General features: G+C 37.1%; 1 protein-coding gene across 1 annotated transcript in view; it reads left to right on the top strand.

The window, feature by feature from the left end:
• Positions 1–1,661: 1,661 nt before the first annotated feature.
• Positions 1,662–14,585, top strand: part of LOC104522043 (CTP synthase 2) — a gene marked incomplete at its 3' end in the record, with an annotated part of 19,126 nt that continues 6,202 nt past the window's right edge. The window contains exons 1-8 of the mRNA XM_029084075.1: positions 1,662–1,861; positions 4,110–4,280; positions 4,566–4,666; positions 6,846–6,962; positions 8,435–8,518; positions 11,824–11,904; positions 13,619–13,770; positions 14,024–14,156. Coding sequence (XP_028939908.1) covers positions 1,696–1,861; positions 4,110–4,280; positions 4,566–4,666; positions 6,846–6,962; positions 8,435–8,518; positions 11,824–11,904; positions 13,619–13,770; positions 14,024–14,156 — 1,005 coding nt within the window. The remainder of the gene's footprint in view (positions 1,862–4,109; positions 4,281–4,565; positions 4,667–6,845; positions 6,963–8,434; positions 8,519–11,823; positions 11,905–13,618; positions 13,771–14,023; positions 14,157–14,585) is intronic.

The raw sequence follows: 14,585 nt of genomic DNA, 5'->3' as shown, positions 1-14,585 counted from the left end.
AAGCACCACACAACTGCTTACTAACTTCCCCGCAGCAGGATGGGGGAGAGAATTCAAAGGAGTAAAAGTGAGAAAACTCGTGGGTTGAGATAAAGACAGTTTAATAGGTAAAGCAAAAGCTGTGCCTGCAAGCAAAGAAAACAAGGAATTCATTCATTGCTTCCCATCCACAGGCAGGTGTTTGTCATCTCCAGGAAAGCAGGGCTCCATCACGTGTAACAGTTACTTGGAAAGACAAATGCCACCACTCCAAACATCCCCCCCTTCCTTCTTCTTCCTCCAGTGTTATATGCTGAGTATGACATCATATGGCACGGGATATCCCTTCGGTCAGTTAGGGTCAGCTGTCCCAGCTGTGTCCCCTCCCAACTTCTCCTGCACCCCCAGCCTCCTCACTGGTGGGGTGATGTGAGGAGCAGAAAAGGCCTTGACTCTGTGTCAGCACTGCTCAGCAATAATGAAAACATCAGTGTTTTATCAACATTCTTCTCATCCTAAATCCAAGACACGGTCTTATACCAGCTACTAGGGAGAAAACTATCCTAGCTGAAACCAGGACATCAAGGCTTCAGCACCATGATATGCATTAACTACCATATTTATGTCTTCAGGACATAGTGTTTGTGGGTGCTCATAGTTGCAGTTCCTTCTTGTGAAGAATCATTTGTTTCATGTTCTAGACAAGGAGGTAGAGACTCTGAGAATTTGGCCATGTTGAAGGCCACATGCTGTAGCTCTCAGAGCTGCTCTCTCCATGGTTGCTGTTCTGAATTCATGATGCTCATGTTTGTCATAGCATCAAATGTTTCTCTAAATCTGAAAACTTTAACAAATACAGTGTTGCTTTCTAGAACAGCATCAACTCCTACTCTGCATCATAGTCCAGAGATGCTAGGTGATTCTTTTTCTGATTTTTTTTTTTTTTTTTTCTCTCAGTAATTACCTGGAGAGGAAGAATAGGTAAGAATGTGAAGAAACTACTCTAGGCTCTTCATCAGTAATGTACTGCAGTATAAATATGGACACTGGTTCAGTTTTTCTTTCCTCTCGTGTTCTATTGATCTGTAGGATGTTGTAAGACTTGGTGAAATACTTGATACACTGTGAACTGGAGAAGTGAAAGCTGCTGAAAAACAGTGGATGGTATAACATTCTGATTTTAATAGATATTTGAAGCTGTAGTCACTATTTTTGAAGGTAAAGCTACTGGGTGGAGAATGTGAGTGTTCTGGCTAATGTAGCAATTAATAACCTTTGAGCTAACTTCTCAAAACACATGTGAAATGATTAACTTATTTAATTTAGAAAGAATCTGTAGTGAAATTCATCTTACTTGACTTGCGGTTCTAAAAGTTAGCTGGCTTTTCCTGTCACAGGAGAGGAATACATCAGATGCACGGTGCCTCTTTGGCATCTCCACAAGGCAACATATCAAAGTGGTATCTGTTTTTTCCACTGACTGTGGAGTGGCCTTAGGTCCTCAGCTTACATGTTGTTGTATAAACTGGGAAAGATGAATCCTACTCCCACATCTCAAAATGCAGATTGTTATCTATTTCTGAAGATCATTTCAGCTTAGGTTCTTTGCATATTGAGGTTGTGTTCTTCCCTGGGATTAATTTGCATTAATCAGCTGTACATCTTTGTCATTGTAGATTTTCAGCTCAAGATCAGTGTGCTTGTGCTGGTTTTCCAATGAAGTACATCCTGGTAACTGGTGGTGTCATCTCAGGCATTGGCAAAGGGATCATTGCAAGCAGCATTGGCACCATACTGAAATCATGTGGTCTACGTGTCACTGCAATCAAAATTGATCCTTACATAAACATAGATGCTGGAACCTTTTCACCATATGAACATGGTATGGAGGGTAGTGCTGCTTCCTTTTGCATAAATATTCATTGCATAAATATTGCATTCACAGTAATGTGGTGTTCTGGTGGTTTTGTGTGTTTGTTTTCTTTTTTTTTAAATAGTGTAGCAGTTATTAGTTATTTCATAATCTGTTTTGCAATGTTTTTTTTTAAATAGTGTAGCAGTTATTAGTTAGTTATTTCATAATCTGTTTTGCAATGCAAATTTGTTCCTTACTATATGTTCTCAAGGATATTGTCTGCTCTAAATAGAGGAGAAACCTGTTTGTTGAAGACACTCATGTGAGTAGATGCTTCCTTTCCATAAAATACCACTTTGTTGGGGAAATCCTAGCTGTAGGCCTTGTTCACTTAGTGCTATCTTCAGTTCAACTTGATAAAAAAAAAAAAAAATTGGAATAGTACTCTTAAACTTACCTGAAAAAAAATCCTCAACAGTTGTGAGTGCTGTTTTCTAGGTGTCAGTGCCTTCTACTGTAAGTGTCTTCATGAGAGTTAGATTAAGTTCCCATTTTAGTCAATGAGGATCTAGTCAAAACCATCAGTGATGCTTAGAAAACCAGCTAATATAGTTTTAAAGTAGATCCTTAGTTTGGTTGGTTAGTTCTCCAAGCTACGTAGGTTGTATTGACTACATTGCTCATGAGCTACAAGCCAGCATATGTAACACTGAATGTTCATTCAGCTGTCTGGCTTGTTACTCGTACATTTATTAAAAACAGTGAAAAAAGACCACTTTGCTTTTTAAGTGGAGGAAGAGCACAGCGTATGAGACCTCTCTCAGAAAGCCAAATTTAACTAATCCAGTAGTCTCACACTTTCAAAAGTGTATCTGGTGCTACTTAAGCAGTTGACCGGGAAGTTCTGCCTTTACCTTTGGTGGTAAGACTCCTGTGATGACTTGAGTTTGTGAGGATGTGTTCCTCCCCTGGATCAGGTGCAGGGGAGAAGGGATGCTGCAGCATGTCATTCCCAAGTTGTGTTTTGTTTTGTTTTTTCCCTCTGTTTGCTTAAGAGTTTCTTGCAGCTTGTGAAGAAAACACTGGCTTTCGGGGTGGTGTGTAGAAATTCACACATGCCAGGATGGCAAACCTCTTTTGTTAAGATTTTGGCAGAAATGAGATTGAGTCAAAGGATTTTAATTCTATGATATCTAAGGAGGTTTTTTTTAATAATATATTTTGTTATTCTTCCAAGGCCTGCTTATGAGAAATGTTGGTTCCACTCTGTTTCTGTTGGCTTAAATGATAACTTAGTGCAGAGGAGGTTCTCAGTGCCTCACAGAATCAGGCATGAATCTTCCACTCTGTTGTACACATTGTGGTGTGTTTGTTAAACTGTTTGTTGAGGAGGAGTGTTGTATCCTGGTGGGATATATATTTCTGTGGTCCACGCTGTGCTTTCAGGGGCATTGCTTTTTTTTTTTTCTTGTGCGTTAGTAACTTGTTTAGCTGCTGATTCATTGGGTCATGGTAAAACATTTTATGGCTTTTCTGAAGAGCTTTCCACCCTTACCTCAAGATCTATCAACTTTAATTCTTTCAGAAATTGACTAGATTCAGAATTTAGAGACTCTTTAGAGATCTAAGAAACGTCTGACCTTGGAGGATATTTTAATGAGATTTTGCAGGGTCAGCAATAACCCTCGCTTTGGACATAGTGAACCAAATGCACAAGATGAAACAACAGAATAAGGAACAGTGATCATATTTGAAGAAGCAGTTATGTTCATCATAACTTTACTCCTGATCCAAGCCTTAATCATTAAAATAGATACAAACAACTGGAATTTGTAGTGAAGCACTTTGAACATGTGTAATAATTCATGCTTATAAAAGCAGTTTTTGGCTCCCATGTGGAAATGAATGTTTTATTTATTGTTAATTTATGATTTCTGGAGATGTTTTTTCTGATCAAGGGTTGCAGCATGCTGTTGAAATGCTGGATAAATATTTTGAAGTCACTTAAATACTTTGGCAGTATAACTTACATTTATTTGCAATACTATATGTGACTGAGGGATAGGCATTTGATGTAAAAGTAATGACATTTAGTCACACAGAATGACAACTCAGATTGAGTTGCAGCATGTGCTTTATTGATATGTTGTTATGATATGTCATTTAAAAAAAGCCATTTATTCAATTTTAAGATGTTTTTTTTTTTCCTGCTGTGTGTTTCATAATTTCTGATTATTTTATTGCTTTTCTGTCTATTTTCACTTCCTTTTTTCAGGTGAAGTTTTTGTGTTGAATGATGGTGGAGAAGTTGACTTAGATTTGGGAAATTATGAGAGATTTTTGGACATCAATCTCTATAAAGATAACAACATCACCACTGGAAAGATATATCAGCATGTCATTAATAAAGAAAGACATGGTGATTACCTGGGAAAAACAGTTCAAGGTGATATTTTTAATTCTGTGTGATACTAGTTCATTCAGTCTTCACAAAAGAGAGATCAGCTTGAACAAGCTCCTCCTTGCTGCATCGTCTTATTCCTTTCTCCTTCCCAAGAGATACGGGAATATTCCTGTGATGTTGGGCTTCTTGGTTCAAAGAAAGGAGGGACAGAAAAAGGAGCTAGTAGTTTCCTTTTGACTTTCTACTCATTTTCCCCTTTTTGCATGCAAGACCTGGTATATGCACCTAAAGTAAGGTATGCTTGTCTCCTTCCCTTTTGTCTTGTAGTTGTTCCACACATCACTGATGCAGTTCAGGAATGGGTAATGAATCAGGCAAAAGTCCCGGTGGATGATGACAGAAAAGAACCACAAATCTGTGTAATTGAGGTAAGTATGGAACCCTTTAGGATATATATTCACAGCAAACACAAAGAACTAGCTTACTTTTTCTTTGCCACTTACTGTAAAAAGGTCAGACTGAAGTTTTATGGAGAGCAGCAATGCAGAGAAATGTGTTTATTTTCTTCGGTTTGTTCTGAGAATGATAGGCATGGTCTTATCCCTACAGCTTCTGTTTACTTGACTGAATCCCTTCTAGAACACTGCTGAAACTGAGCTGCTTAAGTTTATTCATTTATAAAATTAAAGCAGACAGTTACTGTAACGTGAAGTATCTGTTCCAAGATACAGACATTTGACTGAAGCTTTATACTGTTAATAGTTTCGAGAAAACTTGTGTGATAGTCGAAATCTCCTGTGGTCAATAGGAGAGCCTGTAACATTCTAGCTTTCTGCCCTGGTTAGAATCATAGAATCAATTCTCTGGCAGAAAAGCTGCATTTTTGAGAAGACTGCAGCACCTGGTTTGGTGAGAACAAAGCTGATAAGATACTTTGTTTTAGTTTGTGGCCAGCCATGGTATGTGGGTTTCCATAGTGATCAAGGGCTCTAGCAGTTTAGAGTTAGCCAGGTGCTGAGGCTAGGGGGAGTGAAAGCCAGGGCAGCTGACCTGTACTTTGTGGGTTTTTTTTTTTTTATATTAGTATTAAGATTAGGTTTTGTTATTATTTCATTAAATCTGTTTTCATTTCAACCCACTGGTCTCCTTTCCTTTCCCCGGTTCCCCTTTCCAGGTGGGGAGGGGTCAGTGGGTGATAGAGTAGTTGACTAAACGAAGACACTTTCCATATGGCTTCAAATGTCCATCTTGTTGCTCGTGGTCATATTTAAAGGAATGTGTTTAAACACTGTATAAATTAGTTTCTCACTTTCTGGTGTTATTTTTAAGATCTTTGGAGACAACTTTGTTAATCATTAAACCTGCTGATGTTCTGCACAATGAAAACAATGAGTTTTACCCATTCTTACTGGGACATTGAGACAATTGGAGGGAAGGCAGTCAGTAATTGCTAGTATTACTGTTGCAGTGGAAAATACAGAAAAAGATTATACCTGAGAATTTGGCAGAAGTGTGTCATAGATTTAATGTCAGAAGCGACCACTGTAATCCATAATGTGATAAACTTTGTGACCCAGTATTTCTTACGCAAAAGAATCTGCCTTGATTAGAATATACTTATTGGTATAGCTATAGATCTTTTTTATGACGTGCACAGTGAGAGTAAAACATTTAATTTAAAACAAGTGTAAAAACAGTAAATACAGAAGTTGCACAAGAACACTGGTAAGTGATGGGCTTGTCAGTCCTTTAGCTTCAGGCTTAATTTTGTTTCCTCCATGTAAGGTTTTCTTTTTGTTATAGGTCCACCCTTATAAAAATAGTTTTCTTCATGTCTTTAAGGATAATTGTAATGTTTTTCCATAGCAAAATCCTGAAGGAGTTAGACTGAATGTGTGTGTCGCATACAAACGTAGTTGTCAGAATTTTTTTGATGCTGTGAACACAAATATGTAATTCTGTCAAAAGCCACTTGGTGGCACAGAAAGATAATTCTGAAATACAACTTATGTGCTAAACACTGCTTTATTCAGTGCTTAGTCTACTACAGCTCTTTGTATCTTTGGAAGACATCTAATTTCTGTCTTTATAAATAAGTTCTATTGTGGACTTAGTCTTGGGTTTTGGTTTGATAATAAATATTTAAAGTCCTTTATAATGTGAAATATTATTTCATGTTGTTCATACGACATTTACTGATGTTGGAGAGCTATGCTAACTGTCTGTATCAGTTGGTCACAACTGTTCATTAATTGACAGACAGGAAAATAAAGTTTTTCTGTCCAAGAACCTTCACATCAGTTTAACTATTGATTACTTTTTCACCACTTTGAAGGCAGTGTGAAAGCCTGTATTATTCAGTAGCACCACACATCTTCCCATGGGAAGCTTATGTCTGTGATGTCAAGTGAGTATAACAAAACTGGGAATTGTTTTGTTTTCCACAGGAAACAAAATGAACAGAATAGCTGAGGGTTTGTTGCAGAGTATGTCTGCAAATTTCAGTTGTCAGTTTTTTTAAGATAAAAATTTCAGAAAACTTGTTGAATATGTAAGAGATAGACCTTTTTTTTTCTTTTGTTTTTGCTTTCTGACACTCTTTTTCAGCTGGGTGGAACCATTGGAGACATTGAAGGAATGCCATTTATTGAAGCATTTAGACAGTTTCAGTTCAAAGCAAAAAGAGAGAACTTCTGTAATATCCATGTTAGTCTAGTACCACAGGTAAGCTATTAAAATTAATAAAATAGATTTTACTCTGTATTGGGCTTTATATTTGTTTACTTCTTCCATTAATTCTCTCTTGCTTTAGGGATTTAGAGACAGAGATATGAAACCCACGCTGGGGTAAATAAAGACCTTGATAGATAAATATTTATTGATATGAGAATCTGTTTTAATGTTCTAAGTTACAAAAAAACCCATCAAAAAACCAACAAAAAACCCACCCCAAAACCAAACCCTTATCAACATTAATTTATCTAGAAGGCGACATATAGTTGTGCTTTGCAATGGAACATGCTGGTACAGTATGGACCCAGTGAGAAAGACACTCAGACTATCTAAGGTGCCATTTAAAATTTTGTTTGTTAGAGCTAACACTATAAGGAGTGTAAATGATCTTACGTCCCTCCAGGAGGTGAGAGCCCCAGGTGGTGGAGCGTTGAATGGTCCTGACATGCAACATGCTGGGCAGACCACGGCTGTAGAAGAGATTTTCCCCTTTTGGTCATTTGAACTGTTAGATAATTTTATTTCAAGGAAACAACTGTATCATTTTTACTGTCAAACAGAATGGATGTTCATGTGAGAACTTCTTGCCGCATCCCTAGATAAAGGCAAGGTCATGCAGGTGATGTAATAGCAGGTGGTGAGGCTCCTTGGTTAGAATGAGCTCTAAGGGATTTGTGCAGCACAAGCCTGGGCCTCCTCAGGTGAACTCTTAAGTGGTCCACTAATTCCTTGGTGTACAGTGGTCTTCCAGTCAAGACCAACTTTTAGTACAGGGCTAAAAGTATTTTTCCATTTGAACTCTAAATTTTATTCACAAATCAGTTTTATTATTTGTATTGGGTTTGTGTGGCAAGGCTTTGGGAGTGGGGGGGGACATGGGGTGGCTTCTGTGAGAGGTCACAGAGTTCAACCCACCACATTATTTTAAGAGGTAAGTATTCACTGGGGAGATTTTGGTAAGGAGAGATTAGTAATGGTGATGATGTTGCACCTTATACAGATAAAAAGAGAATTATTAACTACTGCAGCTATGGAGTAGAGGATTGATCAGCAATCGGTAGGATTGATTCTGTGTATTTGAGAACAGAATTGTTTACTACATGTGATTATTACCACAGTTGGTCACTGAAGGCTTTATGTTATGTTGAACATTTTGCATTTATTAGTAAAACCAGCTTTTGGAATATTCTTCTTCTACCTGAGTAAATTATATTGAAGGCTTTTTCTCTGAAAGAAAAAAAAAAACAAAACCCAACAAACCTGACCTGAATTTGGGCCATGTGGTTTCTTCACAGGATTTCTTACATAACTATTAACAGTGGTGCCATTTCTGTTTCTGGCATATTGTGCCTCTGTTTGGATATGTTTACTTCCTGCAAGTATTATGACTTGCAATGTCTTTTATCTTTTAACCTGTAACTGTTGTGTTAGTAGATTCAAGCTTTCAAAATATCTCTTTCCAGCCTAACGCCACTGGTGAACAGAAGACAAAACCAACACAGAACAGCGTTCGAGCACTGAGGGGTCTCGGCTTGTCTCCAGATTTGGTGAGTCAATAAATGCAGATTTTTATTTATAGGTCATCTATATGTATAACCTGTATGCATCTGTTTGTATAACCTGTGTTCAAAGAATAAGCCTTAGTCTCCCATGAAAGAGAAGAATTTTAGCAGAAAAGCAGAATATATGCTGCACAGCTTCACTGGAGCTGCAGGAAATCAGATTACTCAAAGTCACTCTAAGCTAACTTAATACAACTAACTTCTTGCAAAATCTTGGAACTGTAACTACGTTATTCTAAAGGGATTTTTGCAAAAAAACCCCATTCCATATTGCTAAAAATAAAGTCTCAGTTCACTTTGTGGGAAGACCTAGAATGCCTCTGGCTTCCACCATTCACAGATTTCTTTTCATGCATGATTAAGAAGGAGAAATCCTGCCTTTGAAGTACAGCTTTTAAAAAGATTCCTGTTTGGAAATATAAAACATGTGAGTGAATCTTCAAAGTAGAATTTCTGAGTTTCTTTCATAGACTAGTTTGGATGTTGAATGTTTCCAGGAATGGGGCTTCTACCACCTCTCTGAGCAACCTGGTCCAGTCCAGTGTTTCACTATCCTCATTGTAAAAAACTTCCTCCTTATATCTAGTAACAAGTATGTGCTTATTCCCTGGACACAATGTTTGCCTCCTTGTCACTTTCCTTGGAAGCAGTGAGGAGACATAAGTAGATTGCAGCTCCCTGTTGTGATACCTGTCTGACACTGCTGTTAATCTGCTTGGTCAAGTGTTGATAGCATAGCTTCAAACGCCGGTACAGTCCCAGTTTCAACTTATGCTCATATCTTCCTGAGCTGCAGCTGGTGCAGCTGAAGACCCACTTTGTTTCTAGGACTGCTTCAGGAACAGAAAAGGACAATTTTGCTCTTTCATGTGAGGCTGCTTGTTAAGTCAAATAACATTTTCCTTACTTGATTCTGGAACTTGTTGAGTACTTCCCATTCCCAATCCTATAAAAGTCCACTGGGAGAAAAAGCTTCTTGGCCCTTCTCAGAAATGGAAGAATAGTGAGTGCTCTCTATAATATTTATATCCTTAAAAAGGAAAAATGATTCTTAAAAGGATAGTCACAGAACTAAATTTTGTGTTGTGCTTCTTTCTGAATTTTTTTTTAACTCTTGCATTTTATGTTTACCAAAAAGCATGTTTATAAGTAGAAAACAAATGGCTTTATAAATAGGGTGCATGAAGAATGTGTTAGGTGGCTTCAGGTTGTTGTGACCTGATAACTGTAATCAGCTTGTGGAGGGAAAGACTTCTATTAATGCAGTTCTGCTTTGTATTCCAAGCTTCAGGGCCTAAATTTTGAAATCCCTGTTGAGGTGCTAATTGCATATGGAAAGTTGCATGTGATTTTTGAAAGCCTTTAAGATGACTGCCAGTGCCTGACTTCCCTCCGCCCTTTCCCCCCCCGCAATTAATTTTTAAAAACCTGTTAGGAGTAAAAGGAAAACAGACTAATCTAGTCACTTTCTTACATCTTGAGTTCTTGCCTGGGGCAGTTTGGAGACTGTCAGAAGTGAAGTACCTTTTTTTTATTTGCTGTGGTTTTCTTAATTGTTTTTTAAGCTGCTGCTGTTGACCACTAAAGCGTAGAGATTACACTCTGAGCATGGCCTCTTGGTGCTGTTATAAAGTTGCTCAAGCATTGGATCAAGAAAATCTTTAAATGGTTGCTCTCTTGGACAGGAGCCCAAGACCAAGACAGCACACAGGGAAGCTCCTAGAACAGCAGTCAGGAGGGCTTCCTTCAGGAGCTGTGCTGTCAGGCTGCCTGATCTAAACTTGGCTAGACCTGTTCTTAATACCTGCTGCCTCCCAGTGGTCCCAGGCTTCCCTGAAGTGACATGCTGGGCCAGTCTCAGCTGTGCGTGTACAGGAGCCTTTGTGTTCTCCATGGGGTGTTCTAAGCACTTAATGAATATGGTGTATTTGCAGATTTAATGGACTCTTATTACAGCATTTTGAAACTGATTATGTGCTTGTCAGTGCTGCTCTATTCAATGGACTTGTTCCTCGTCTTTGTGTTATGTTTCTTTGAGATACATCTCTGCCACTTATTGTAGTTTCGTATTTTCATGCTGATTCTGATGTTTTTGGCTTTTGTGACTGCATTAAATTTAAAATTGTCTCAGCAAGGTGGATGATAGATTTCCCAGTGGAATTAATCATGTGCTCATACTATCAAGGTTTATGATGAATTATATCTTCAATCAGTGCTCAGTTTTTAAGTATAAGTTGTGCTTAATTCAATAGAATATACAAATTGTTTTATAATTATTTTTTATTATTAGAATGAGCACTAATTTTCCCTTGTACTTACCATTGTTCTTCTGTTTCTAGAATTTCTTCCAAGAGTAGGGGAAGTTAATTAGACTTTATCAGTATAGCTAAGCTGTATTCTAGCAAGGTGATCAAAGATCAGCTACAAGTTTCTGAACTAAAAAGGGCTTAGTGCATTAAGTAGTTGCATTTGCTAGAAAGATGAGGAAAATAATGAGTTAATCTTTTAACAGGATCATTCTACTTTTTGTTATACTTTCAGGATTCAAAATAACTTAAGGTAGTAGACTGAGTACTCAGTAGGCACATTGGTAGAGCAGTTCTGCATTTTGAGCTAGTTGCCTGAAGTTACATAATGCAAAAAAATCCCTTGCAACAAACACTAAAACACATGCTTATTTTCTTTATTGATAAAAATTATCAATGTTTTCTTAAATTCCCAAGTTTTACATATATCAGCAAAATAATAGCAGAATAATTGCACCAGGAAAAAAATCCCACAAAACTATGAAATAGTTTTCTGATCTTCAGCCTGCTTGTTTTTGTCATGATTTACAAATTAAAAATTACAAAAAGATGCTGAAGTACTGAAATACTAGAAAACATGCATATTATCTAACTATTATTGCTCTAAATTTAGCTGATAAGATGATAATATTTCTTTTGATTAATCATATTATTCATACTTACAGAGCTGCCAGACTTTAGGTAGAGTATTACAATGATAGCTACAAGAAATGAGAACATGAGGAAGCAGTATCACAGAGAATACCAAAGAAAGCTTACTAAAAGGGGCTCGATATGGGCAGGAGGTTGATTTACTTCTGCCTTGCTAGCAGATATTTGTGAGCTATGATATGCTGTAGAACTCCAAAAGAGAGGAAGGGGTAAAAAAGGTACATCTGTTTGTGCTGCATTTCCAAAAGAGATTAATTTCTCCATAAACAGTATTGAGGATCTTCTATTGGTTTGCCTTGTAAATATTTAAGATTTTTCCTTCTGTTATGACAGATAGTCTGCAGAAGTGCAAAACCTATAGAAATGGCAGTGAAGGAAAAGATATCCATGTTTTGTCATGTGGAGCCTGAGCAGGTCAGTACTTTAATATTTTATTCGTCATTATTTAAGTATGTGGGAAAGCATACAGATATTTCTGTGCATTTCTGTTTTCAACCTCAGACTGTTTCATTAATATTTTATTGTTTTTACATTTTTTTTCTTTTACTGTCATGTACACTATAACAGTTTAAAAATATTGGGAGTTTATATTGTTAAATTTTATGTCAAACTGTCATTAGCAATTTAAGTGCAAGTTATGTAAAAAGTCAATAAAAGGAATAGATTTTGAATATATGGTTTATGGTTAGTCATAGTTGTGAAAACTGTGCAGTTTCATGCTATGGTTGGTTATTGTCCGTAAGTCATCTCAGGTGGTTATAATAATGGCTGAAAGTATGGTTAAGGCTAGAGGTTTTGCTTGTGTCCATAGGTCATTGCAGCCACATGAACACTCTTACTGTAGTATGTAATAGGCTATTCATGCCTTTAAACATGCTTAGAACATCTTCTGAGTAGTTACAGATCCTTTTATAATTCACATGTGATTTTTGGCCTTAATAGTTTTAATTAATCCATTGCTATTCAAATATTAATTTAGATAAATCAATATAATATAATATTTTTGCAAGTGAGAGCATTTTACTTTTCAATGTAATAGATAATATTAAAGGGATAATAGATTCTAACAGTTATGCTATAGAGAGGTTGTGGAATCTCCCTCCCTGGAGATATTAAAAAAACACCTGTACAAAATCCTGGTTCATGTGCTCTAGGAGTCCCTGCTTGAGCAGGCTGGTTGGACTAAATGACCTTCAGAGGTCCCTTTCAACCTCAAACATTCTGTGATTCTGTTAATTTAAATATGTGTCAGTGTTGACCTCTCTCTCCGCAGATGCATAAGAAAAAGCTTTTTATAGTAAGATTCCAGATGAGGACGTAGAGTGCAGTGTGGCCATGCAGGACTTTGCACTTCCCTTAGTTGACCTTCATGAGGTTCCTGTCAGCCCCTTTCTCCTGCCTGTTGGCAGGATGGTAGCATGGCCCTCTGGCATTATCTACCTCTCCTGCCACTTTGGTGTCACCTGAAAACTTGCTGAAAGTATGTTCTGCCCCATCATCCAGGTCATTAATGACAGTGTTAAACAGGACTGGACCCAGTACTGACCCCTGGGGTCCACCAGTATTTACTGGCTTTCAACTAGACTGTGCTGCTGATCATCAGCCTCTGGGCCCAACCATTCTGCCGGTTTTCCTCACTGTCTGCTCATACATGAACGGGTTGTCTATGAGGATTTTACAGGAGGGAATGTTAAAAGCCTTCCTGAGACTTTATCACAACCTAATTGGGTGTGTTTTGTTACATTCCATTTATGTTCTTTCTTTCCCATTTAATATTCTTCAAGTTTGTGAGAGAGGGAGAAGGAAGTGTTAGCAAGCATGACTGTTTGTGAGGTTAGATGTTTGTACTAAAACTGATGTGTTGATTGTCTTGACGTGCTATTTTTGTATGATGGAGCGATGAAGTCAAACATATTTTTATCTTTTGAGTAACTTCTTCCACGTAGATTTAGTGGAATTTTAAATATTGGCTGTGCTGCCTTGCTCATTCAAAAGAAAAGTATTTAAAAATTAGAATGTATGTAGAATACAACACACATGTAGCATACAAAACATAAAATGTATGTTTCCTGTGAAAAAATTTAGGTAAGTGTTTATGTTATGTTGGATGTTTTTTTTCTTTTGTTAGGTGATATTTATCCATGATGTTTCTTCCACTTATCGAGTACCAATCCTGTTGGAGGAGCAAGGCATCATTAAGTATTTTAAACAAAGGTTAAATTTACCTATTGATGACCAGCCAAGTGATCTTCTAATGAAATGGAAGAAAATGGCTGACAGGTATTCTAACTCCTGCTGCTTTTTCTAGAAGTGTTTTAACTCAAGCTAGATTTTTAGCTGCTGTGAAGTCACTAGACTGGACTGGGATCAGTAGCATGCTGCTGATCAAGACCTGTGAATGGTCTGAGTTTAAAACCGTTGTCAGTTTTGAAATTTTAGAAGATATTTTGTGAAGTTAAAGAAAAAACAAACACTCTTAAAATGTTTTATTTGTGAAAATTGGTGTGATAACTGAAAAACTTGTTTTTGTCAGATATGAAAGGCTGCTGAAGGTGTGTTCCATAGCTCTCGTTGGCAAGTACACAAAACTAAGTGATTGCTATGCATCTGTTTTCAAGGCTCTGGAACACTCTGCACTGGCAATTAACCACAAACTGGATTTAATGGTAAGGATATTTCTGGATTTTGCTTTCAGGAATACTTTGAATATACCCTGCTAGTTCCTATCATGTGAGGTAGTTTTAATTCATGTGGAAATTAGAAAATGAATCGTGCAGATATATATATGCTTGGCCAGTCTATATTTATATATTTTTTTAAATAAGTGTTTACAGATTTAATTACTTGTTTTTTTGGAAGTAAACTTATCCAAAAGGAATGCTGCAATTACCCCAAGCTGGATCTGATGAAAATGCAGGCTTTACCTGCAAATTGATATTTACTATCAAAGGTAGGTTTCACTTGTTCTCATGAGACTGCTTATCACCTTAATGAGATTAGTGTAAAGAGAGGGAGAAAATAGATAAATTGCAAAGCAGTTCAGTTTCTTCTTAAAATCCAGTGCCAGAATGGCACTGTTATTGTTCTTAATTTCA

The sequence above is a fragment of the Antrostomus carolinensis genome, unplaced genomic scaffold, assembly GCF_000700745.2.
Source record: "Antrostomus carolinensis isolate BGI_N321 unplaced genomic scaffold, ASM70074v2 scaffold34893, whole genome shotgun sequence".
In the NCBI taxonomy this organism is placed as follows: Eukaryota; Metazoa; Chordata; class Aves; order Caprimulgiformes; family Caprimulgidae; genus Antrostomus; species Antrostomus carolinensis.
This window is presented reverse-complemented; position numbering and strand designations above follow the sequence as displayed.